Here is a 25,402-nt window from a genome sequence, read left to right on the forward strand (position 1 = left end):
TATGGTGCTGGAGGAGACTCTTGAGAGTCCCATGGACTGCAAGAAGATCAAACTTCTCCATTCTGAAGGAAATCAGCCCTGAGTGCTCACTGGAAGGACAGATCCTGAAGCTGAGGCTCCAAGACTTTGGCCACCTCATGAGAAGAGAAGACCCTGATGTTGGGAAAGATTGATGGCACAAGAGGAAGGGGACGACAGAGGATGAGATGGTTGGACAGTGTTCTCGAAGCTACAAACATGAGTCTGACCAAACTGCGGGAGGCAGCAGAAGACAGGAGTGCCTGGCGTGCTCTGGTCCATGGGGTCACGAAGAGTCAGACATGACTAAACGACTAAACAACAACAACAACAACAACAACAACAAGATGCCACTCGGGCTTCAATGCAAGCTTGGGGGAAAATCAATATTTGGTCAGTGATGGGTAGTACAAATTTCAGTATCTGGGATACTTCAGTGGTACGACAAATAGAGAAAGCTGTTTCAGCTTCTGGGTTTTTCCTCAGACAAAATCACCTCACCAGCTCGCAGGGAAGCAGTCATATTGAGACAGGTGCCATACCGTCCAAATTTTTCAGAACAAAAAAACGGGACGCACATCATGCGCCACAATCTCAGTTGGCAAAAAAGCGCTATTTGGGGGGCAGGAACTTGTGCAGCTCCCCGAAAAGTGCTTTGGGGGGGGCAAGAGGGTGGTTTAAGAGTGCACATGATTGCGGTACCCAAAATGGGTTCTGTGAACCCGGATTGCTAATTTGGTTAGAGTGAGGTGCTGGTAATGCCAAGGTTGCAGGTTCGATCCCTGTAAGGGACAGCTGCAAATCCCTGCGTTGTAGAGGGTTGGACTAGAATTGGGGATCAGCAAACTTCCAGAAGGGGACCGGTCCACTGAGCCTCAAATCTTGTGGGGGGCCAGACTATATGTTGCTATGATTATGACCCACATTTTTGGCAAAAACCCTTATTGGGACCAACCCCCAACGTTGCCCAAATGTGATTTTTTTTTGGGGGGGGAGTGTTCCCTCACACACGCTGCTTCCTTTGCATTTTACGCATTGAGAGTTATTTCTCTCATAAGGGGGGGGGGGGAGCTGAGGTAAGTGTGCCATTCCTGTCAGCCCTGGAGAGCGTGTGAGCTTGCGTGGGTGAAGGGAGAAGCTGTTGGCCGCACTAAGGCCGGCGACGCTCAAGCAAAAATGTTCTTTTCTGCACATGAGGGAAGACCAGGCGGTGACGGCTATTTGCCTTTCCTTGGCTCACATCGTATAGCTAACAAGTGGCCTCCCCAGCAGAGCACAGAACTGTTTTCGGAGTCCAGCCGCCCAGTCGCTCCCAAGACGCCTTTGAGCCTCTGCTGCCGCAACTGCCCTTCCTGAGGTCAGTCACTGGCAGCTCCATGGTGGAAATCCGAACTGTGGCTCCTTTTCCCTCTTCCCCACCCTGGAAGAAAAGATTGCTGCGCGCGACGAACAGAGAAGGGGCTTTTCTCGAACAGCCGCTTGCCTCACTTTTGACCCCCAAGCCTCACTGAGTCACAAAAACAATCGCATGCGCTATGCTGGCTGCCTGGATTCCCAGACCATCCGCAGGCCAGATCTGGAAGGCAATTGGGCCTGATTTGGCCCGCGGACCTTAGTTTGCCGACCCATGGAGTAGAATCAGCTTTTCTCAACCTGTGGGTCCTTAGATGTTGTTGAACTGCAATTCCCATCACCCCTAGCTTGCAAGGCCAGAGCTGAGGGGTGATAGGAGTTGTAGTCCAACAACATCTGGGGACCCACAAGTTGAGAACCGCTGGGTCCCTTCCAATTCTGTGATTCTGTGCTACTCCAGAGGGTAGAAACCAAACCAATGGATTCAAATGACAGGAGAAATGACTCTGACCAAACATTGGGAAGAACTTTCTGACAGTGAGAGCTGTTGGACAGTGGAAATGGACTCCCTGGGGAGGTGGTGGTTTCTCCATCGTTGGAGGTTTTTAAGCAAAGTTTGGCTATCATGTATGATCTAGTTGAGATTCCTGCATTGCAGGGGGTTGGACTAGATGGTCTTTGGGGTTCCTTTCAACTTTTCACCATTTCTATTTTCCCAGGAATTTGGCCAGCATCCATGGCTGGTTGTGTGGGGTCTATATATCTTTGTCTCATTTTTATTCCTGGGTTTCATTCCTGTTGCTTCAGGATTTTTCTGTTGTGGGAAAGGCTTTGTAAATGCAGTAAACCTTGACCTAACCCTAAGCACCCAGCTGAGGGCACGTATTCCCTTTTTCTAAGGGAGACATTTGAGCAGGAGGAACAAGGCCTGTGTCTTATTTTGGGATTGGCAAATGGATGAGATGATACTGAGTCTCCCACCTTGGACAGTGTCAGAGCCAGTGTGGTGTAGTGGTTTAGAGTGGTGGACTCGTAATCTGGTGAACCGGGTTTGCTTCCCCGCTCCTCCACCTGCAGCTGCTGGGTGACCTTGGGCCAGTCACACTTCTCTGAAGTCTCTCAGCCCCACTCACCTCACAGAGTGTTTGTTGTGGGGCAGGAAGGGAAAGGAGAATGTTAGCCGCTTTGAGACTCCTTCGGGTAGTGATAAAGCGGGATATCAAATCCAAACTCTACAAGCCTTCTGTTTCTCTCTCAAACCGCACCCCAGCCGACCCTTGAGTGGTCTCTGCTCCATTCAGGGCAAACTTTTTGACCCCTGCCTATTGTGTACCTGAACAGCGAGCTGTTTGTTCAATGGCAATTCAGCTTCCTGCTTTGGCCTGCCGAAAGGAAAACCCAAGTGCTTTGTTCCAAACCAAACTCCAACTTTCCCTTTCCACGCTGTGCTGTGGAGGGACCGGCGAAACGGGGCAGAAATATCCTGGCCTTGCAGAAAGTAAAAAAAATCCCTGTTAAGGGGAGTTTGCAAAAGAGTGTTCGAAGAATTTCAAGGTCTCAGATATAGAATAAATATTCATAAATGCACACCTATCTAAATATATGAACCATGTGTCTGAAATAGTATGGGAGAGCAATCCTGAAGTTATTTTGACTCTCCCAGTGACCTCAAATATTCCTCTGCAGTAAGGGAGGCAAATGGGGAAAGCCTTCCCATTGTCTTTTTGCTTGCAAATCCTGTTTTAAGGGTGTATTTGTGTATGAATAGGGTGAGCCTGTGACCTGTATTCAGGAACTAAAGTAAATGGCCACAAAAGAATGGCTTTGCTGCCCATCTATTGCAACCAGTGACCATTATCAGGTATCCTGGTTGTAGACCGCCTCCTTCTGTGATGTATGTATGATGTTTGGGGGGTGGTGGTCTTGGGCTACAGGGTGGGCTATTTCAAGAGTCTGTATAAGAGCTTGCACACCACTGTTCAGGGTTCTCCCTCCTGCGTGTGGTGGATGGGAACCCTGTTACAACAGTATATTTTCCTTCAATAAAGATCAGGCTTACTAGCCGCTTTGCTTCTCAATATACTCTGGTTGGCCTCTGTTATTTTCTCCAACCGATAGGGAACCCATTTAAGGACTCTGTACGAGCTTTGGAATACCCCATAAGGGAAAGGGAACAGTTTTTTCATATAGCAAGAGGATGGTGTCTGGCCTTCCTAGAGCCTTGGGAAAACTCCCCCTCAAAACCCATAACCACCAAAGTGACAAATATAGGGTGACATTTATGGACAGGCCGTGGGTCAGTGGTAGAGCAACTGCCTTGCATGCAGTGGGTCACAGGTTTGGTTCCCGGCATCCCTGGGTAGGATTGGAAAGCTCGCTGTCTGGAATCCCAGAAAGCCACTGTCATTCAGTGTAGTAGTAGTAGTAGTAGTAGTAGTAGTAGTAATAATAATAATAATAATAATAATTAATAATAATATTTCTACCCCGCCCATCTGGCTGGGTTTCCCCAGCCACTCTGGGCAGCTTCCAACAAAAGATTAAAAACACATTAAAACATCAGTCATTAAAAGCTTCCCTAAACAGGGCTGCCTTCAGATGTCTTCTAAAAGTCTGGTTGTTGTTTTTCTCTTTGACATCTGGTGGGAGGGTGTTCCACAGGGCAGGCGCCACCACCGAGAAGGCCCTCTGCCTGGTTCCCTGCAACTGCGCTTCTCGCAGTGAGGGAACCGCCAGAAGGCCCTCAGAGCTGGACCTCAGTGTCTGGGCAGAATGATGGGAATGGACACGCTCCTTCGGGTATACTGGGCCAAGACCGTTTCCGTTTATTCCGACAGTAACAGAAGGGGAACAGCTCAAGCCCCCAGGTGCCTGGGTTCAACACCAGATCCGATGGATTCCTTTACGGATCTCTGGGTTGTGCAGAGAGGAAGAGGGCTTGGCTGTCGTGTTTGAGATGCCCGTCTTCCCAAAATTAAAATGCGAAAAAGAAGGAAGAGGAAATGAAGCAAAATGGAACGAAGAGAGAAAGAACTTCAGGAGAGCTTGGCTGAATTGGACCAGCATTCTGTACTCAGAGCAGCCAACCAGATGGGAATGGGAAGAGGACAAATACACCCCACCTCTCCCAAAGCTGCACCTCTCGCCGTTCCTACTTTTCAAGTGTTTTTACCTGGTGGGAATCTCCCTTTGAGCTGTGATAATGCCTCGTGCTTGCCTGGATACAGGATGGAGAGACCAGTGTGTGCATGTAGAAACCCATGGCTTTGGCGTGGCTGGAATGTAGGCTAATGTAGAGTCACACCTGTCTCTTCACCCACCTTTGCCTCTGGACCAACACACCGCTGGCATGCGGCCCACAAAGGAACACAGCCAGATGCCCCCGGGAATCCCAGAAGCAGGGCATCAAGGCAGCTGCCCTCCCCCTTGCGTGCCCCTGGAATTTGGTACTGCCAGATAGATTGCCTTGGTGAATGGAAGCTCTCTCTCTCTCTCTCTAGCTAGCTCGGCTAATTGAGGTCCAGCTCCGAGGGCTTTCTGGCGGCTCCCTCACTGCGAGAAGCGAAGTTGCAGGGAACCAGGCAGAGGGCCTTCTCGGTGGTGCCGCCTGCCCTGTGGAATGCCCTCCCATCGGATGTCAAGGAAACAAATGACTATCTGACGTTCAGAAGACATCTGAAAGCAGCCCTGTTTAGGGAAGTTTTTAATGACTGGTGTTTTAATGTACTTTTAATCTTTTGTTGGAAGCCACCCAGAGTGGCTGGGAAAACCCATCCAGAAGGGCGGAATATAGATAAATTATTAATTAATTAATTAATTAATTAATTATTATTATTATTATTATTCACCCTCTCCTCCGGAAGATGGACCTGCCCTCCTTTGCATTCAGCAATCTGAGGTGATCGAAACCAGATGCTAAAACAAGACTTAGCTCTTTTTAACTGTTTTGAAAACGTTTGTTTTTCTAAGCCACAAAGCAACAACCCTTAGTCTGCTCAAAATGAAAAACGACAGCTTGTCTGGGGCTGCCAGCTTCGTTTTGTATTTTTATATCCCAAAAAAAGAAAAGGAAAAAAGAACCAAGGTACATAGGCTGGGTTAGTTTGCATGCCCGAATGCCACAGTGTTAGCTTAGCAAGCTGCAACAGATGTTCCTTTGCCTCGCCAAAAGATATGGAACGTTGGATCTAAAGGGGATTGTTGAAGCAATAAATAAAAGTATATGAAAGCCCTATAGCGGATTGGTTGAAAAAGACCTGTGCGTGAGAACTTTCGAGATTCTCAGTGGTTCACGAATTCCCAGTGATACGTCTGCCTTCGTTTCTTCCAAGAAATCCCTCGCTCGATTCCATTCTGCCGGAGCATGTGAAAATTGCAGTGTGTCTCATGCATGAATTTATTTTCAGGTTTCTAGGCCTTATGACTGCAAAATCTTCTTTAAACCACAGATGTTACAGAAATCTCTTTCTTCCCAGCCATCGCAAAGTACACACTGCCAGAAATGGTATGATAAGACTAGAGTCAGAGTAGAGAGACCCTTTTCCAGTAAGAAATAAGTGCAGCTCATTTTTCTTCTAAGCTTACTGCTGCAGTGGGCCCCCTGTCCTTTGTCGGATTCGCTCAGCCAGTCTGTGCAATTGCCAAAGGCTTACACCGCCATGTTTTATATAAATTTAGTGAAATAAATAAATAGGCTACATTGAAGTGGTGCAAAAGTACAGGGTCTTCTCACACACCCCTCTCTGTTCCAAGCAAGCAAGTGGAATTTTCACTGTCTAAATGCACATTTGAGGGAGGTACAGGGACGCGAGTGGTGCTGTGGGTTAAACCACAGAGGCTGATCAGAAGGTCGGCGGTTCGAATCCCGTTGCTCGGTCCCTGCTCCTGCCAACCTAGCAGTTCGAAAGCACGTCCAAGTGCAAGTAGATAAATAGGTACCTCTCTGGTGGGAAGGTAAATGGCGTTTCCGTGCGCTGCTCTGGTTCGCCAGAAGCGGCTTAGTCATGCTGGCCACATGACCCGGAAGATGTTCACCGGCTCCCTCGGCCGGTAAAGCGAGATCAGCGCCTCAACCTCAGAGTTGTTCGCAACTGGACCTAGCGATCAAGGGTCCCTTTACCTTTACTTTATCGGACTGGGTTGCCCCAGCCACTCTGGGCAGCTTCCAACATAAATAAAAACACTGGACCTGATGGTCAGGGGTCCCTTTACCTTTACAGAGAAGGGGTGTGGCCTGGGGAGGGTTTTGAGGGCCACATAACAAGGCCTGGAGGGCCACATCTACCCCCAAGGCCTCAGATTCCCCACTCCTGGACTAGGATCTGGGAGATCTGGGTTCAGGTCCCCATACTCAGCCTCTATGAAACTCACCAAGTGACTTTCAGCCAAACATTTCCTCTCAGCCAAATCTACCTCACAGGGTTGTTGTGGGGGGAGGAGGAGCGGGAAGGGGGAGAACCAGGTGACCACTTCAAACTCCTTGAAGGAAATAATTATATCCTTTTGGGTTGGGGATATAAATATAAAAATAATAATATAATATAAATAAGAATAGAAGCTTGTCTGTGTGTCATGTGAAGGCAACTTTGATTTGTCTATCTGAGCAATGGATGAAGGCGGAAGCCAAAAAGTTGTTCTATAGGAGTGTTTTTCTTTATGTATGTATGCGTTATTACAATGGTACCTATAAAACCTTGTTTGTTGTATAGATAGCATAATACGTATGGAATTGTATTGTTTATGTTCTGTGTTTTAAGCCACCTGGTGGTCTTTTGAAGAAAAGGTGGCATATAAATTTAATAAGAAATCACCATCATTTCACAGTAAACACCCATTTCCAAAGCTCTGAACCACTTTCCCTCCTTGTCTTTTGGTCTCTTCCTCTAGACTAGAGCAACTCTCCCCTCGCAAAGATGCTGATTCTCCTCGCCTTCATCATCGTCTTCCACATCAGTTCAGCTGCCCTTCTGTTCATCGCCACGATTGACAGCGTAAGTTGCCCGCGAACAGCAATTTTTATTTTATTCGGGGTGTGTGTTTGTGTGCCTGGTGTTCAAAGATGAAAAGAAAGTCTTCGAAATGGAAGTGAAAAAGACTCCACAAATTGAAAGTGGAGACACTCTATGCATTTTACTGGAGGGGCTGGATGTTTTGAACCTGTTGCCACCATTGCCCTCCCTGACATTGGTCTTTGGCTGCTTTCAGCCTCCTCTAGAGTAAGGATATGGGAGCCAACCACCTACCCTGGTAAGAGGACCGTTCCCCTCTGAGCTGCATATAAGGCAGGCTCCTTGGAGTGCAGGAAGTGACTTTGCTGAAGTGTATCAATCATTTTGATGGACGATTTCTGATATTTAGAACTTGGCCCTCCAGATGTTTTGGGACTAGAACTCCCATCATCCCTAGCTAACAGGACCCAGTGGTCAGGGGGTGATGGGAATTGTTGTTCCAAAACATCTGGAGGGCCAAGTTTGGCCATGCCTGGTTTAACTGAACTGTAATAATCGTTTTGATGAATTTGTTATCTGCTTTATTTATGCGCTATTGTACTTGATGGTAAAGAGACTGCTTCTTAAATGCTATTGTGATTCTTGTGAGCTGGAGGCCCTGAGCTCAGCATTTGCCATTGGAAAAGCGTAATACAAATGTTAAATCAAATCAAATTGGGAAGACCAGCACCAGAAACTTTATTGTCAGTTAACTCTGGTTTTACTTAAACCTAGACTTTTTTTGGGGGGGGGGGAGTAATATTGAATTTTTTCTGTGTTTGTCAGGTTTTTGTCATTTTTCAATTTACCAACATGCTCTGTTTGTATTTTGATGTTTTGAAACGTCTGCTGGAAGCCATTTTGGGCACAGCTGATTGTGCAAAACTGGCGTCAAAGTGAAATTGACTGATCAATCCTCCAAGATCTATACTTTCATGTGCTTTTTCAAATCATCCTACTCCAGGCCTGGTGGGTCGGGGAGGACTTCTCCACAGACGTCTGGCATCGCTGCCTCAATGGCACTAACTGTACAGCCTTGGATGAGACCTTCCCAGGTGAGTCATCTATGCTTCAAATCTGTGCTTCCAGGTGTCATAAGAAAGCTGCAGAGATAGCGCAGGATAGCGCGCACCCCGGAAATGATCTCTTTCAGCTTCTGCCTTCTGGAAGAAAGTACAGGGTTATAAAGACTAGGACTAGCTGCCTGAGAAACAGTTTTTATCCAAATGCGATTTTGGTTTTAAACGCAGTATAAGGTAGTCTCTGTGGGAGTATATTGTATTTAATTATGGGGTATCAGAGTTTCTAGGGGGTTAACCAGGCTGGGATAGCTGGGATAGCAGGCTTGTTGGGTTTTGAATGTCTTATGTAGATTTTTTCAATTTCATTGTTCTCTATAGGACAATGACAATAAAGATTATTGTATCATATCAGATGGCTCTTCGTGCATCTCAGGGTGGGATTACTTCGTTCCCCCCACCCACCATCAATGTCTTCCCAGGAGTGTGTATTTTTTTTTAAAAAAATGTGACATCATCACAATAACATTTCCCCATGCACTTCTCTTCATCATTGGCTGGAAAATGTGATGACATCATGGCGTGCAGAAATGGGTGTTGGCCAATCTTTTTTAAGGATGTTCCTGAGTAGGGTTGCCATACACCTGTATTTTCCTGGACATGTCCTCGTTTTGGGGGGTAAAATTTTGGTTCCTGGTTTTTTTGCTTGACTCCTAAAAAGAACTACATTTCCCATGGGGCCTCTGCGGTGAAGCCGGCCATGTGATTGGATGCAGGCAGTTCCAATCTCGCTGCCCATTGGCTGTCCCGGGTGCCGCGCTTGATGCCGGAAGGGGGAGGAGGTAGAAAGTGATGATGGTAGCCGAGACGGAGAGTGGGGAGGGCATGCAGATGAGGATGGAGGGTGAGAGGTCTGTGGTGTCCTAATCTGGGTCATGGCCGGGAGAGACTTGCTTCAGCTGTTGCAGAGCGGCTGCAGTTCAGGAGCTGTTGGTGGGTGTTATGCAGGAGCTGGGCACTGTGGAAGAGGCTCGCTGTGCGTTGGCAGGGAACCTACTTATGGGGCGATGGGTATAGTTGGCTGCCAGCCGCCTGGGTCCCCTTGTGTGCAGTGCCCTTGCCACGGCTGCCGGCCATGTACCACAGCAGCAATTAGCGGCAGTCCTGGAGACCTCGCCTAAGAAATGCTCTCCTGTGAATAAATCTAACAGTACAGTGGTAGCTCAGGTTATATATACTTCAGGTTACAGATGCTTCAGGTTACAGACTCCGCTAACCCAGAAATAGTACCTTGGGTTAAGAACTTTGCTTCAGGGTGAGAACAGAAATCGCGCAGCAGCGGCAACAGGAGGCCCCATTAGCTAAAGTGGTGCTTCAGGTTAAGAACAGTTTCAGGTTAAGTGCGGACCTCCGGAACGAATTAAGTATTTAACCCGAGGTACCACTGTAAAACTTTCTCCTTCTGATCAAGAAACTAGTAGATAATACACCAATTCTTTCTAGGTTGCTTAAGCACAGAGTAGTACAGTGGACGCTCGGGTTGCGAATGTGATCCGTGTGGGATGCCCATTCACAACCCCCAGCGTTTGCAACCTGCAGTGGAGCGTCTGCACATGCGCAGGTTGCGATTCGGCGCTTCTGTGCATGCGCGACCGCCGAAACCCAGAAGTAACCCATTCTGGTACTTCTGGGTTTCGGTGGTCCATAACCTGAAAAAACACAACCTGAAGTGTCTGTAAGGTATGACTGTAGCTCATTTTGTAGATACAGGTAAACCAGATTATACATGGCTAGATATTAGAACCATTATGTTAAGAATAAAACACTATGTAGGCATCCGTCTCAAAGCTTGCTTTTCAAAACTAGAATGGTATAGTCATATGACTTTTTTTAAAAAAAGATGCTTAGCAATTTTTATATTAATTGGCAACTACCGTATAAGACGCACCAGACCACAAGATGCACCTAGTTTTTGGAGGAGAAAAACAAGAAGAAAAAAATCTGAATCTCAGAAGCCAGAACAGCAAGAGGGATCGCTGCGCAGTGAAGGCAGCAATCCCTCTTGCTGTTCTGGCTTCTGGGATAGCTGCGCAGCCTGCATTCGCTCCATAAGATGCACACACATTTCCCCTTACTTTTTAGGAGGGAAAAAGTGAGTCTTATAGAGCAAAAAATACGATGTAGTTTAAACAGTGAAATATAGGTGTGCAAGGCAGGAGGTGGTGGTTGGGAAGTTAAGAGCTTTTTGACAGTGGAACGGTCTCCTGTGAGAGGTGGTGCTCTCCTTGGAGGTTCTTAAGCAGAGGTTGGATGGCCATTTGTCATAGATGCTTTAGCTGAGATTCCTACATTGCAGGGGGGGGGTTGGACTAGATGACCCTCAGGGTCCCATTCAACTCTACAATTCTATGATTCTAATGCCTCTACCTGCCCTGGTTGCATCTCGTAGTTAATCCCCTGATTTCGCTGATGTCTGAAGAACAACAGAAGGAAGGGCAGGGCTGGCTGGCGCAGCCAGACTCTGAAAAGTTACTCTTTGTGGAAGTTGCATTTATTTGGGGAGCAGGAGGGTGGGAGGAAATGGATTCAGGAGAGTTGGCAAGAGGCTGACACCTTTTCTTATTGTCACTCTGCGCAAGCAGTGGCGGGAGGAAGTCGCTGGCAGGATGCAGGTGGGTTCCAAGAAGGAAAAATTAATGGGATGATTATTTTTTTATATAATTTTTATTTTTAAAAACAACCAGCCCGGAAATTAAATGTGACTGTCAAGACCTCAGAAAACAAACTTCCCTTTGGGAAGCACTGAGACGGTGCAGGGACTAGACTGCTAGTGTGGGAAGGCAAGCGTCAAGAGGTGCTTTGCAGATGTATTTTGAACCACTGACTACAGCATCCAAGGATCACCATCGAAGATCTGACCCAGCAATATTGGTTTGGGAGGGGTGGCAGCATATAAAAATCCATAGAGACCTTGGGGCAGTTCCTTCGTTGAGAGAAGTGAGGTTACAGGGAACCAGGCAGAGGGCCTTCTCGGTGGTGGCACCCACCCTGTGGAACACCCTCCCATGAGATGTCAAGGAAAGAAACAACTACCTGACATTTAGAAGACATCTGAAGGCAGCCCTGTTTAGGGAAGTTTTTAATGTTTGATGTTTTATTGTCTTTTTAATCTTTTGTTGGAAGCTGCCCAGTGGCTGGGGAAACCCAGTCAGACGGGTGGCATATAAATAATAAATTGCTCTCAATAAATTATTATTATTATTATTAGTAGTAGTAGTAGTACCCCGCCCATCTGGCTGGGTCTCCCCAGCCACTCTGGGCGGTTTCCAACAAAGATTAAAAATACATTAAAATGTCACACATTAAAAACTTCCCTGAACAGGGCTGCCTTCAGATGTCTTCTAAATGTCAGGTTTATCTCTTTGAAATCCGATGGGAGGGTGTTCCACAGGGCGGGTGCCACTACCGAGAAGGCCCTCTGCCTGGTTCCCTGTAGCTTTGCTTCTCGCAGTGAGAAGCAGTCCCAATCCTCTCCTACCTGCTTTCTTAAATTGAGACAAGGGATTGACACTGGCTCTCTCCCCCTTAAGTCTCAGGGTTGTCCTTGTAGAACTCACAGAATCCTAAGAACTGGGAGGGACCACAAGGGTCATCTATGTCCAACCCGCTGCAATGCAGGAATCTTCCTAAATGCACCGTAACTGCTACTTCCTCCCCACGTATGTTTTACAGACTACCAGTCTATCCAGGCAATTCAGGCGACGATGATCCTCTCCACCATCCTCTGCTGTGTGGCCTTCTTCGTTTTCATCCTCCAACTGTTCCGCCTAAAGCAAGGCGAGAGATTCGTCTTAACATCCATCATCCAGCTGCTATCCTGTGAGTACCTCCTCCCGGTTGAAGGATGGGCAGCGGCCGCTCTCACGAAAGAGAATGGAGTTGTGACAAGGAACTGTCACACTGACCCATTGCGCCATAAGACAGCACAAAGAGCCTGGGGAGGGTGCTCCCCATCTCTTCTCCCAATTAACCTCCGTCTCCAGGGCCTACCCCATGACATCACCAGGGGCTGCCCTTGGGTTGCATCCCAGACCCTGAAATTTCTGGGGCCAGACCTGAGACCTAAGTCTCCCCTGTCCAGGAACTGATTAGACCCAGACCACCTCGACAGCAAGATGGTTTCATGGATGCTTAGTGCTTCTTCCTGATTGCTTAGAGATCTTTCAGTCTTAACTTGCCGAGAACACCAGGAGGCTGGTTCCGGGCAGGTCTATCCTCAACCCATTCATGGGCTTTCTCCCTTCTCTCCCTTCCCAGGTCTGTGCGTGATGATCGCTGCGTCCATTTACACAGACCGCCACGAGGAGTTTCACATGGGTCCGCAGTACGACTTTTTCCAGGTGTCCAGCGGGCAGTACGGCTACTCCTATGTCCTGGCGTGGGTCGCCTTCTCTTTCACGTTGCTCAGTGGAATCATGTACCTAATACTAAGAAAGCGTAAATAAAACTGCAGCGGCTAGTTGAAGGGGGAAGAGAGAGAAAAGGAAACGGTCTGTCCGTTTCGCAGTACTGGGAGTCCAGTAACTATTTTGTATATAGCAGAAGAGCGGTTTTGTAGTAAGGAAAAGTTATTGTCTGTATTTTTTGTCCTGCCACGGCCCCCTTCCTCCTCCTCCTCCCTGCTTGGTGTTGAAACAAGGACTATGGGAGGGGGAAAATGCAGGTGAACTGGAACAGCTAACCCCCCCCCCCCGGCGTGGGTGGGGTACGTTAAAGGCAACCCATGCCTATGGTAGTCTCCCAAAAGTCATTGATTGTACCTATTCTTGTTTCCTTTTCTTATACAAGGTAATGTTACTAGGCATTAATAAAAAAAAGCATCCCTCCCCCCAGCTGGTTATGGCTCTGTAGGACAGATGTGAACAGCTGGCAGGGCACAGTAAACATTATTCTGTCGCTATCAACATGTGCTCAACTGGACGTCTGGGATTCTTTTGAGAAATAGGGATGGGATGGTGGTGGTTCTAGACTGCCCTTGGCCACAGAATAATTCTGTGGATCTGGGAGATAATCCTGCAGCCGGTAATTCCTCCAGTGATTGAATGCCAGCCTAGGAGGTTCTTTCTAAAAAGCAATGGTTTGGTGTGACGCTGGCAAGCTCAACGCTATGGTTCCGGGCTGATCTCAAGGGTCCATTTGGTTTGGCGCAGTGCCGGTGTGGTTAATGGTCATGGCAGGGGGTGGCAGAACAGGGGTGCAGCCTGCTCTAAATCAAGCTTGGGCACATCTGACCATGCCATGCTTCAAAATAATTCTAGCTGGGAGTGTCTTAAGTTATCGCCACGGAAGATAGTGCTCTGCTGCGATAGGTGTGTAGTTGAAGAGCCCTGAAAGGTTCAGAGAACGTTACCTGCCTAAGGCTGAAACAATTGCTTTGGGACCGATCCTCTTCCTGCTGAACCATGTATCCAGAGCTACCTCAAGAAGCCGCAAAGATGGTCACTGCCTTGATTGACACCCAGAGAGGCAGTTTCCCAAGCCCACCACCTCTCAGCTTGTTTCTGCGGCGGCAGTCCAGCCGTGTCTTAATCTTTACTATTTCTCTGCGTTTTGGAAGAATTTAAACGGAAAGGCTATCTTGTCTTTGAGAACAGTTACAGATAGGTAGCCGTGTTGGTCTGCCATAGTCAAAACAAATAAAATTCCTTCCAGTAGCACCTTAAAGACCAACTAAGTCAGTTCTTGGTATGAGCTTTCGTGTGCATGCACACTTCTTCAGGTATCTGAAGGGCCTTTTCCTTGCGTGGATCATGGAGAGCTGTCAGCACAGTGGCCGTCAGAAAATAAGTAACACCACCAAGTTGTTAGGGGCTGGCAAAAATCATTTGGAGGACCAGATATGGCCCTAAGAATTGCCACCCCTGCTGTAGGCAATATTAGGCTTAGGCAAACCAAAATTTCTGACTCAGAAGAAAGCACTGACGTCAAATCAAATTTTATTAAACGGTCACAGACCAGATTGCTTGACGTCATTTTAGCAGGAAAATGTCAGTGCTAAAGCACAGCTTCCCTACTTTGAGGTAAATACAGCAGGCAGGAAGACTCAATTTTTATTTTTACAACCAGGAAAGAGCCACCCAACACTACAGCTTTATTCCAGAAAAGTTTGGGATTCCTGATTGCCCCAAATCACGGCTTCAACCAACCAATGAGCCAGTATTTGGCTATCTGGCATATTTGTTGGCAAATATATCAGGTCTTTCCAATCTGTCTGACAAATTTACCCACCAAGTCACCTGGTTTTCAAAACCCCAGAGGCTCTTATTATTAGAAGGGGGGAAAACCTTGAATAACCTCAGGCTGCTCTTAAGGATCCCATATTTCACCCAGGAGCCTTGTTCGTATAGCTACAAATGTCTGACCGCCTTAACAACAACAAAGATGGCTTTATAGGGCATTAAAAGATATTAATGGAAAAGGACGACCCATCGATCACTAAGGCTGCAAAATCCTTCTCTCTGTTCCTAGGGTACCAGTCCCATTAAACTCAACAGGGACTTTCTTCTGAGTAAGCATGCTTAGGATTTCTCTGTCTGCAGGGTTGTCAGCTGATCTGCATCCTCTTGAACATCAGCTGCCTTTGGAATCATGCTGCCATCCAGTTTAAATTAAATGTGCATGTAGCTCATTTGATCTCTCAATACGAGGGACCTTTTTGAGATTTCGGAGAATGTGCAAGAATGCAGCTATTTAACAGACAACCATTGTGAGCGGTATGGAAGGGCATTTTTTAGTAGGAGCGCTTTTTGTGTGTGTTAAATATGTTTTCTTTTGCATCTTCGTATGGCCATTTCCCCTCTGTAATCCCCCTTTCATCTCTCAAAATGGTGCTCTAGAAAACCTGTCCTTACTATCGGCATTTTTTAAAGGTATGCCCAACTTGAAATGTTAGCATAAGCCTGGGGGGCAGGGAAGGGATGGGAGTGTTTTAGATCCTGCAAACAAAAACATTTGGCCAAATGGATAAACTGGCGACAACTCATTTTAAGTAAATCAGGCTAAGTTAAAAGACCAAGTTGATGATCCCAGCTCCTCCCAGAATCACTTTTATGCTCCTGTATGGAACATAGAACCATGCTTTTTGTGTGCCTGTAGTGACATCTTTGAAGCGATGGTGTATAGAGAGAAACCTTGTGACTTTTGCATGGTTGGGATAGACCCTACTGTGCAAAGAGAACCAGATCTGTTGCTCCACCCACCATTGGCATAAAGCCACTGAAAGGTTGCCCACACTCTGTTGCTGTTTCTCCCCCCTCCGCGCAATCCCAGATTTATTGCACCCTATTCCTGCACCATCCTCTCAAATCCCCAGACATTCCGCATGCAGCCACACATACATTGTATGCAAGAATCTGCACCCCCATTTATTCTCTGTTCTAAAGAATGAACTAGTCTGACCAGGTGTGTTTTTTATATAGATAGAATTTGTATTTATGTAAAAAAACAAAACAAAAAAAAGTACCTGTACATACATAGATAACATTATGCCAATTATATTTTCTGACCACTTTAATAGAAATTTGAATTGCAAATCATAATATAACCAGAGAATACAAAAAACCCCAATTCTGACAATGCTATTATTGCCTTTGCCACTCGCCTGGGAATAATAGGCACTCCTTCGTACGTTAGTACTACCATTTTTCAAGTTCTGGGGTTGGGGGAGAAATTGAGAAATCCAAAAATGCTTAGCGGAGGACAGTGATTGTCAAGACTGCTAGCTTAGCTCTACCGACTGTGCCTCGGTTGTTTTGTATTTTATATACCATCTGTGTACACGGAAATAAAAGTTACAACCAGTATTGTGCCGATACCGTGTTGCAGTTTGGTTTCTTGGCAGCATCTGCCTAAACGCTGAAGGGAAGCCCAGCGTTTTTTAGGAGATGCTAGATATTAAGATGAAGAGGTAGGAGTGGGTGGGACTGTACACCCACAAACGCCTGCCGAGTTCAACCAAGCATTCTGAGACTAGCAACTTTCATTTCGTTCTCAAGCAGCCTTCTAGCCCCAAGGACTGGGAAGACAGGCTTGAAAGCGGCGCCTGACTGGATACTTGGAGGTAGAAGGCCTGCCTCTTTGTGCGTCTTGAGAATTTCAAGTGTTCAAAGGCTTTAATTGCTTTGCCTTCTTTCCCCATGACTAACAAAAGCAAAAAAATTAATATGTGCACTAAGCAGCTAGAGGTTTAACTGGATTAATCAGTACAGGTGACAAAGACACCGGCTTTCTTAGTGATAGGGTCCCACGAGGAAAGTTGCCACCGGTGACCATGAATTTTAGCTCTGACGACCAGCAGGGCTTATACGCTACAGGTATAACTTTAAAAAAAAAAAAAAAGCCACCAGGAAGGCAGATCAGATATGGCTGGAGTTTTCCACATCTAGAAGTTCTAAGGAGGAACTGGCAACCCTAACTAAGCTGTAGTAGGTCTGCGAGCTGCAAAAATGGGAGGGGGGTATTTTTGCCATCTTTGTAGTGCAGGTGGCTTTGGAGCATCACAAATGGCTTTTGAAACCTGCCCTTCAGGCAAGGCCACGTTTCTAATTTATAAAGCAAAAGGAACAAACTTCCACGTCTGCTAAAGACACACTAAAGGTGACGTGGAAGAGAGACCTGGAAGAGGCCATAGATGAGGCCATAATGGGTGCAATTATGAATTTCTTTCTGCCAATATATATGAAAATAAATTGAAGGGAGCAGGGGTGTCAACGCCCCCCACATTGGGGGGGCGCATCACATGACGTGTCCGCTCCCAAATAGCAGGCCGGGCCGGGACACACTGGTGTCCCACCCCCGCTGCTGTGATGCCAGTGCTCAAATGGCTGCCTTCTCCCCACACAGCATTGGGGAGGGAGAGGCAGAGTGCAGCCATCAGGCTCCACGCTCAGCCTCCTATCCCCGCAATATCAGGTGAGGAGGGGGAGCGGACCACAGGGTTTTGGGGGGATGAAGACTCCTTGAATTTTTTTTTTTGGGGGGGGGAACTGAAGACTCCTCAGCCCCCACTACCCGGCACGCCTGCAAGGGAAACCGTTTTGGTTGTCTGAGCTTATAGGAACTGTAACTAACAGGGGAAAGGGGCCGAAGCAATTCAGATGCTGTTGAACTACAAGTCCCATCAGCCCCAGCCAGTATGGTGAACAGGCCAGGATGATGGGAGTTGTAGTGTAACAACAGCAGCAAAGCCAAAGGTCCTTTCTCTCCCCCCTCCAAAATCTAAAATGTTAAGGGCGCCCATCGCAGAAAGGCAAGAGGTCAACGGGAAGTCTCAGAAGTGAGGTGTCAAACCTTACCGTAACTGGAATCCTGAAACTGGCGCCAGCCATAGGCAGCATAGAGAGAAGAGGGACACATAAAGTAGACGTCCTGTAGGAGCCTAGATCCCCCCTCACAGGAGCTACGTCATCGAAATGGCATGAATGTCACTAAAGGGTCCATAACGTCCATAAATGTCCTTTGACTGGATGGTAAAGTAACACTTGGAGCAATCAGCAATCTGAGCTAACGAGCAACCCATGGGGAGAGGCATGGCCTTAATTTCCCGCACCCTAAGCCAGCTGGTCGGCACACCTTTACCGACAAACTCCAGGCAAACGAACAAGTGGAAGCTGTCTAGAGGAGCACACAACGGTTCCGCCTTTCTGACCTCCCACCGCAGGCCGAAGCCTTTGGGCTTCTCCACCTGAACCACAGTGAGGTGCAGCTTTTGAGGTGGAAGGGTATATCTGAATCTGAACAGGCTCTCCAGCTGCTGCTCAACCTGCGGTAATGGAGGGAGGTGCTGAAACGCTTCAGGGACCTGTGGGGAAAGCAGGAGCTTCGGTTAACAGGGCGGCTAAAAAGGGCCAGAACAATCCATTTCAGCTCAACCATTTACATGTTTGACTAAAGGGACTTCCGTGCAAAGAAAGGAAGTACGGGCTATCCCACTTAAGAGCAGACCCACTGAAATTAATGATAATGACTAAAGTGGTTCCATTAATTTCAACGGGTCTACTCTGTAGGACTGGAACTGGCGACAACCCTGTGTATGTCTCACGCACAAAAAACGAGGCTGCTCCCCTTGTTTGCATTGCTTATATTTTACTCATTTAAAGTATTAATAGCAAGCTCTTCATCGGATGCTTTCAACCCCAGAGCAGGAAACAAAGTAACAGAAATAAATGGAGGAAGATATACAAAAATTACAAAATCCTATAAATAGAACCAGCAAACAATTAAGCAAATCTGTCGTGCAGCAAACAAGCAAAATCACAACAATGTAAATTTACATTTCCAGTTGCTCACCCACCTGCCACCACTTTGAGGTTTTTTTCTCTACAATCAAGCAGTATAGAAATTTTATGAAATAAGACTAATAATCAAGACCACATGCAAAGCTAAATCACCAGCTTAGGCAAGGAGCATGTCCAACACCACCTCCTGCAAGCTGCCGGACACTTAGCAGATCAGCATGTCTCCATGAGAAAAATCATTATTTGTTAAGTGGCTACAGCAACAAGAATCCCACAGGGAATGTTGCATTATGAAACACATGCTGTTTTCCTTCCTAGAATTCTTAACGGTGAAATACTGAAGGCACAAATGCAGACAATTCCAACAGGAAAGGAAAGTGGGCATCTGCAGAAACCAGTGGGGCTGCATAAGGAACTTACAGATGAGCCGAGATTTAAGAAGGGGATGCATACGAAATGGAGGAAAGGGGAAATCACAGAGGAGGAGTAAACATGAGTGGCCGAAAGTTGCGCGGTGAATATCAAGCAGGCTAAAGCTCAGAATGAGCTCAGTCTTGCAAGAGAGGTTAAATATAAAAAAGGTTTCTTTGGCCACTGAACTGCGGATTCTTGTTGCTATGGTCTGTCACTGCTCTTACTTTGCAGTATCATAATCTTATACGCATTATTCTCCGCCGCCAGCAAGGTGCATTAGTAAACAATGAATGGATACGGGTTGCAGATAAACATCAGGCAAGCTTTGCCATTTCACAAGCTTGGTAAAGGCAAATCACTGCAATTTTTCCCTAGTTCAAAATTTTCTTAAAACCCCCCGACTCTGGCATAGCAGGAAAAGACACTCACAATTACCTTGATGCTGCTGTCTTCCCACACCTAAACTTCTCTTTAATGCAAAACTATTAAGAGACAACGTTCAAAGCGAAACCCCTCTCTCCACAGAGCATGCTTGAGTCATGCTCCTTGTGTTGCCAAACTGGCATTATTTTGATCTGGGAGCCCCAATTACATCAGGTGTGCGAAACCTGTGTCCGTTCAGCTGTTCTCGAACTACAGCTCCCACTGTCCTTGACCACTGGCTGTGCTGATGGGATCTGGAGTCCAACTACATGTGGTTTCCCAGCCTTGAGCTAAAAGCAGTTTCCCAAACTTAGGTCTCCAGCTGTTTTTGGACTACAAATCCCATCACCGCTAGCTAGCAGGACCAGTGGTCAGGGAAGATGGAGTGTAGTCCGAAAACAGTTGGAGACCCAAGTTGGGGAAACCCTGAACTGAAGAAAAGCCAAGTGCTGTAGCATTCCTGTCGCTGGGGCTAAGAAATGTGCAGCTTATGTTACAAGATGGCCCTCTAGTGGCTAAGAGGATGAAGGTCATCCTTCGGTATGGCTTGGGTGGACTGCTCCTCTGTCATCAGTGCCTGACAAATTCTTGTTGATATTTCAGATCCGGCTGTGTGCTGAAATCAGATACGGTGTTGGGACTCACTGTTGGGGGCAAGGGGGGGGGGAGAGACCCTCCTTAACAGCAGAGTTTAATGCCAGCAAAGTGGTGTACCTACCCACCTGATTGGAAACTGTCTTAATTCTGCGCCAGCTTATTTGTCCATCTAAGCTCAGCGACACCTACTCTGACTGGCAGCGGCTCTGCAGGGTCTTAGGCAGAGGAGGTTCCTGAGGTTTGCAGGTGGGTCTCCCCTGGCTATACAGAAATACGGCTGGTTGGGATGAGGAGCAGGGCTGTTTCCTGCTTTGCAGAATGAGACCCCTGTGGAGACTAGGCACACACCGGGGGGGGGGGGGGGAGTGCTTCTACCAACAGCTCCCAGTTTACCTTGGTGTTCTTCACCTGTCAATACTGAAGATGGTTTAGCTCTGTCTGCTGCAGTTTGTTTTTATAAATTCCTATTACAATTATTATGCTGTTTTTAATGGAGGACAAGACGCTATCCACGGCTACTACCAGCGGATCTCCAACCATGTGGCAGGAGAGGATGGCAAGTGTGGCAGGAAGATTCAAGTATGATCCAAGAATAATTTGATCATTTTCGTATAGTTTAGCATACTACAGTGGGTTATTTTTTAACAGAATGTGGATAGGTATCTTTTCAAAATGAGAACCACGAGCATCAAATGATATACTGAAGACAATCCTTTCCAATGCATTTCTTTTCAATTAAAATTTTGGTGTCGTGCGAGCAAGTTTTTATTCTGAAAGTGTAGCCTGGAGGAAAAAACAGTACCATTGGATCGCAGGGATCCCATCAGCATGTGGGTTTCACACAAGCACCAGGCTTGGCACTGTGAAAACAGGATGCTGGACTAGATGGGTCATTGGCCTAATTCAGCAGGGTCCTTATGTTCTGAAGTAATTTTAGCAACGGTTGTATATACTGTGAACCCTTTGAGATTTTACAAACTGAGAAGAGGTCCATATATTTTATTAAATAGGAAACAATCAATGAACGATCTTTCCCATCGCTCGCTACCCAACCCTTAACTGGAGATGCCAGCGACTGAACCTGGAAACTTTTGCATGTGAAGTGGATGCTCTGCCACAGGGATGCTGCTGCCCCCTGAATCGCACTTCCAGAGACTGGGACCAATCCATCTACAGTGGTACAGTGGTACCTCGGGTTAAGAACTTAATTCGTTCTGGAGGTCCGTTCTTAACCTGAAACTGTTCTTAACCTGAGGTACCACTTTAGCTAATGGGGCCTCCCGCTGCCACCGCGCGGTTTCTGTTCTCATCCTGAAGCAAAGCTCTTAACCCGAGGTACTATTTCTGGGTTAGTGGAGTCTGTAACCTGAAGCACCTGTAACCTGAGGTACGACTGTACGTGCAAAGGAGATGCTCTCCCACGGAGCTCTCATCCTTCCCCATTCTATGCACACCTACCTGGGAGTAAAGTGGGACTGCTTCAGATGCCTTGAGACTCATGGGCACCACCCACCAGGGCTGGGAAAAAGGCATTAGTGCCATTAAGAATTAGTATCGCTGGCACCAGTCTATCTCGAGAGACAATGGAGTGCATTTTCAGGGGTGAAGTCAAACTGCTGGAGAATCGCAGCGCCTGCTGTGGTTGCAGAGACCATTCACGCACAACTGCTGCCTCCCCTTTTGTTAATGCTGTGTTAACAGCATCAAAGTGACCCTGCACAGTGCACAAGCCTGAGCAGTGTGTATTGGAAGTCCTGGGCTGCTCAGATGACAAGATCCCCCTCTTAGCCTCACTGATGTTGTCCAAAGGAAAGTAGAGCAAGACATTGGCTGCAGGAGTTGCTGGAAGGAGGCAAACAAAGCACTATCCAACTGTCTTAGGGACTCCACTCCAGATTTATGAAGGGTTTACTCCTTGGCCTTTTCTTCCCCCCGAAGATACCCCACAAGGCAGCGGAGGTTTAGTATCAGAGTTCTCCTTCGCAGGCTGACAAAACCCATCTGCCCCTCACTTCCATCTACAGCACAAACAACCCTGAACAATCCAGAAGGAATACAACATGCCCCCCAGTGGAGGTACTACTCCTCCCTTTACACCCCAAATACCCTTAAGAATGAATGAATGAATAAATCATTTAGCTACCTCATTTGATGTTTGCAGCACAGGCTGAGGATGATTTAGGACCGGGCTTTCTACGGGTGAATCGGTTTTCTTAGTAGCACAATATTGGAAAGAAGAAGGTGTCCCATCTAAAGAAGACTGGCAAATTAAACTAATGGAATACGCTGAAATGGCAAAATTGACAATGAAATTAAGAGGAAGAGATAATAATGAATTTAAGGAAGAATGGAAGATGTTTATTGCATATACAGTGGTAGCTCGGGTTACAGATGCTTCAGGTTACAGACTCCGCTAACCCAGAAATAGCACCTCGGGTTAAGAACTTTGCTTCAGGGTGAGAACAGAAATCGCGCGGCGGCGGCGGCGCGGCAGCAGCAGGAGGCCCCATTAGCTAAAGTGGTGCTTCGGGTTAAGAACAGACCTCCGGAATGAATTAAGTACGTACTCAGAGGTACCACTGTATACAGTTGCGATGTACACAGGTTAGTACACAGGTTAATACATTAGCAGGGTTTTAAGATTACTTGTAATTTATTATGAAGGTGATTTAAATAGGTTACAAATTTAACAATGGACATGCAGTATCTTAATAATAGAACCAAGGAAGGGATTAGAGGGAAGTCAATTTGTTTTGTTTTTGCATTGTTTTTTATTTTGGTTATTTTTGGAAAATCAATGAAATGTTATATATATAAAAAAGGGTTTTCTTTGCAATACTTTTTTTCTTTACCAACTCCTACAAAATGAAGCATTTTAAATATTGCTGGCACCGAGCATATACAGCAGCTGTCCTCAACTTGGTGCCCTCTAGGTGTTGTCTGACTACAACTCCCATCAGCCCCCAGCCAGCTGTATAACATACCTGGGCCTTAGCCCTGTGTACCTGAAGGAGCGTCTCCACCCCCATTGTTCAGCTCGGACCCTGAGGTCCAGGCTCCGAGGGTCTTCTGGCAGTTCCCTCACTGAGAGCTTACAGGGAACCAGACAAGAGGGCCTTCTCAGTAGTGGCACCCACTCTGTGGGATGCCCTCCCATCAGATGTCAAGATGAATAACTATACAATCTTAGAAGATGTCTGAAGGCAGCCCTGTACTGGGAAACTTTTAATGTTTGATGTTTCACTGTGTTTTTATTTATGTTGGAAGCTGCCCAGAGTGGCTGGGGCAACCCAGTCAGATAAAGTAAAGGTAAAGGGACCCTTGATCGCTAGGGTCCAGTCGCAAACGACTCTTGAGGTTGCGCTGCTGATCTCGCTTTACTGGCAGAGGGAGCCGGTGAACATCTTTCGGGTCATGTGGCCAGCATGACTAAGCCGCTTCTGGTGAACCAGAGCAGCGCACGGAAATGCTGTTTAGCTTCCTGCTGGAGTGGTACCTATTTATCTACTTGCACTTTGACGTGCTTTTGAACTGCGGGAGCTCACCTTATCATGGGGATTCAAACCGCCGACCTTCTGATCAGCAAGCCCAAGAGGCTCAGTGGTTTAGACCACAGCGCCACCCGCGTCAGAAGGGTGCAGTACAAATAATAAAATTATTATTACTACTTAGCAGAATCAGCTGTATGTTCAGTCCACCACTGCAGCAACAACAAAGGCAGGAAACCAATAATGCCAGTCACATTCCACCACAGCAACAGCTTCAACTCACCAGAAAACTAAAGTATATATGTATCAATTAAATGCAGGGCTATACTGCTGCTCTGCAAGATATTGCTTATGTAGTTTTACATTTCTCATTTAGTTCTGGGCACTGCATGTGGAAAAGTCATTTATACATTTCAAACATCGCCAATACATTAACATGGATATGAAAGCACGCACTTTCCTCACCTTTGTTGCTGTCATCTCCTTCATCAGTCAAATCGATAAATAATGGGTTCTGCAATTAAGAGAATTCAAATCGTTTAAACATAAGAACCTCAGCAGAGACTGCTGGATCAGGCCAAAGGCTCACCTAGTCCAGCATCCTGTTCTCACACAGAGACCAACCAAACATATGTAGAAAATTCTCAAGCAGGGCCTGAGCACAAATGCACCCCCCCACTCCTGTGGTTTCTAGCAAGCAGTATTCAGAACATTGCTGCCTCCAGCTGCCCACCTGCAATTCCCAGCAGTTGGTATTCTGACACTGGAACGTTGCACCAATGGCTACTAGCCATTGTGGCTAATAAAGTACAGTGGTACCTTGGTTCTCAAACTTAATCTGTTCCGGAAGTCTGTTCCAAAACCAAAGTGTTCCAAAACCACGGCACACTTTCCCATAGAAAGTAATGCAGAACAGATTAATCTGTTCCGGACTTTTAAAAACAACTCCTAAAACAGCAATTTAACACAAATTTTACTATCTAACGAGACCATGGATCCATAAAATGAAAGCAATAAACAATGTACTGCAGTCACACAATCCATCAGTAGCTGAACAGGGTTCCACACAGTCAGTCTCTCTCTCTCTCTCTCTCTCTCTCTCTCTCTCTCTCTCTCTCTCACACACACACACACACACACACACACACACACACACACACACACAGAGCCACAAAAAAGCAAAATAAATAGCAAAAACAGACAGACCTCAGCGTAACACTCCAAATGGAAGTATAACACTTAAAGAGAGAAAAAGGAGCATGTTTGGCTTCTGAAGAAAGTTTACGAACTGGAACACTTACTTCCAGGTTTGCAGTGTTTGGGTTCCAAGTTGCTTGAGTACCAAGGCGTTTGAGAACCAAGGTACCACTGTACTACAACTAATTTTTAAAATGTGCTGCCAAAAATTGGGACAAGGGGCTTGTCCCTGCCGAAAACTAGAAGTTTCTCAGGATTGGTCCTGGTCTGTAATAGGACCGGGGAGCCTGATGGCTGAATGCTTCCCCCTCCACAGTTGTTTGGCTCTCAGACATTTTCCCCAGGCCTCTCCCTCTGTGCTCCCGCTGGTGTAGGTCCTTGAACTCTGATCATGGCTCCCGCTTGCTTGGATGGAGGATGAATGGAGACTGGGGTGAGGGAATAGCAACGGCTTACTTCTGTAAGCCGTTGGAAAGGAACTTGCCGAACGGTTCCAGCACACTTCCTAATATATGTTCCTAAAACAAATCAAACTGTATGATTCTATGATAAAACAAGCTGTTCATATTCTAGATTTAAGGTAGTACATTACCACTGATCAAGATTCCCAT

The 25,402-nt window shown here is 46.6% G+C and overlaps 3 protein-coding genes across 11 annotated transcripts in view; 2 read left to right on the plus strand and 1 right to left on the minus strand.

Moving 5' to 3' along the window:
- LOC310831093 (myosin-11) overlaps window positions 1-25,402 on the plus strand; it is a 1,553,087-nt gene that overhangs the window by 558,672 nt on the left and 969,013 nt on the right. The gene's annotated exons all lie outside the window — the stretch shown is intronic.
- EMP2 (epithelial membrane protein 2) lies at window positions 6,571-16,250 on the plus strand. Of its 2 annotated transcripts, none has more exons than XM_083711896.1 (6): window positions 6,571-7,361; window positions 8,323-8,413; window positions 12,110-12,256; window positions 12,695-14,047; window positions 14,157-14,360; window positions 14,396-16,250. In XM_083711896.1, exons 1-4 carry the CDS (start codon window positions 7,284-7,286, stop codon window positions 12,880-12,882), a joined length of 504 nt encoding a protein of 167 aa, XP_083568022.1. In that variant the 5' UTR covers window positions 6,571-7,283; the 3' UTR covers window positions 12,883-14,047; window positions 14,157-14,360; window positions 14,396-16,250. The 2 variants fall into 2 exon arrangements, with proteins under 2 accessions (XP_083568022.1, XP_083568023.1); XM_083711897.1 differs by having other exon boundaries at window positions 14,438-16,250.
- The window catches only part of ATF7IP2 (activating transcription factor 7 interacting protein 2), a 32,966-nt gene continuing 24,333 nt past the window's right edge, over window positions 16,770-25,402 (minus strand). For 6 of the 8 annotated variants that reach the window (XM_083711524.1, XM_083711525.1, XM_083711528.1 and 3 more), the window contains exons 9-11: window positions 24,060-24,108; window positions 22,250-22,392; window positions 16,770-18,236 (exon numbers count right to left, since the gene is read on the minus strand). In XM_083711524.1, the coding sequence (XP_083567650.1) occupies window positions 17,835-18,236; window positions 22,250-22,392; window positions 24,060-24,108 (594 nt within the window). In that variant the 3' untranslated portion in view covers window positions 16,770-17,834. The remainder of the gene's footprint in view (window positions 18,237-22,249; window positions 22,393-24,059; window positions 24,109-25,402) is intronic. The other 2 variants (XM_083711526.1, XM_083711529.1) reach the window with 1 other exon arrangement.

The sequence above is a fragment of the Podarcis gaigeae genome (genome assembly GCF_964106915.1).
Source record: "Podarcis gaigeae genome assembly, chromosome: 14".
NCBI lineage: Eukaryota > Metazoa > Chordata > Lepidosauria > Squamata > Lacertidae > Podarcis > Podarcis gaigeae.

What these genes read in the sequence shown, in the direction of transcription:
- EMP2 (XM_083711896.1), top strand. Translation starts at nt 7,284, where the DNA reads ATGCTGATTCTCCTCGCCTTCATCATCGTCTTCCACATCAGTTCAGCT. An exon ending in TCATCGCCACGATTGACAGC is followed by an intron (nt 7,362 to 8,322) that starts GTAAGTTGCCCG and finishes ATCCTACTCCAG; the next exon opens with GCCTGGTGGGTCGGGGAGGA. An exon ending in CTTGGATGAGACCTTCCCAG is followed by an intron (nt 8,414 to 12,109) that starts GTGAGTCATCTA and finishes TATGTTTTACAG; the next exon opens with ACTACCAGTCTATCCAGGCA.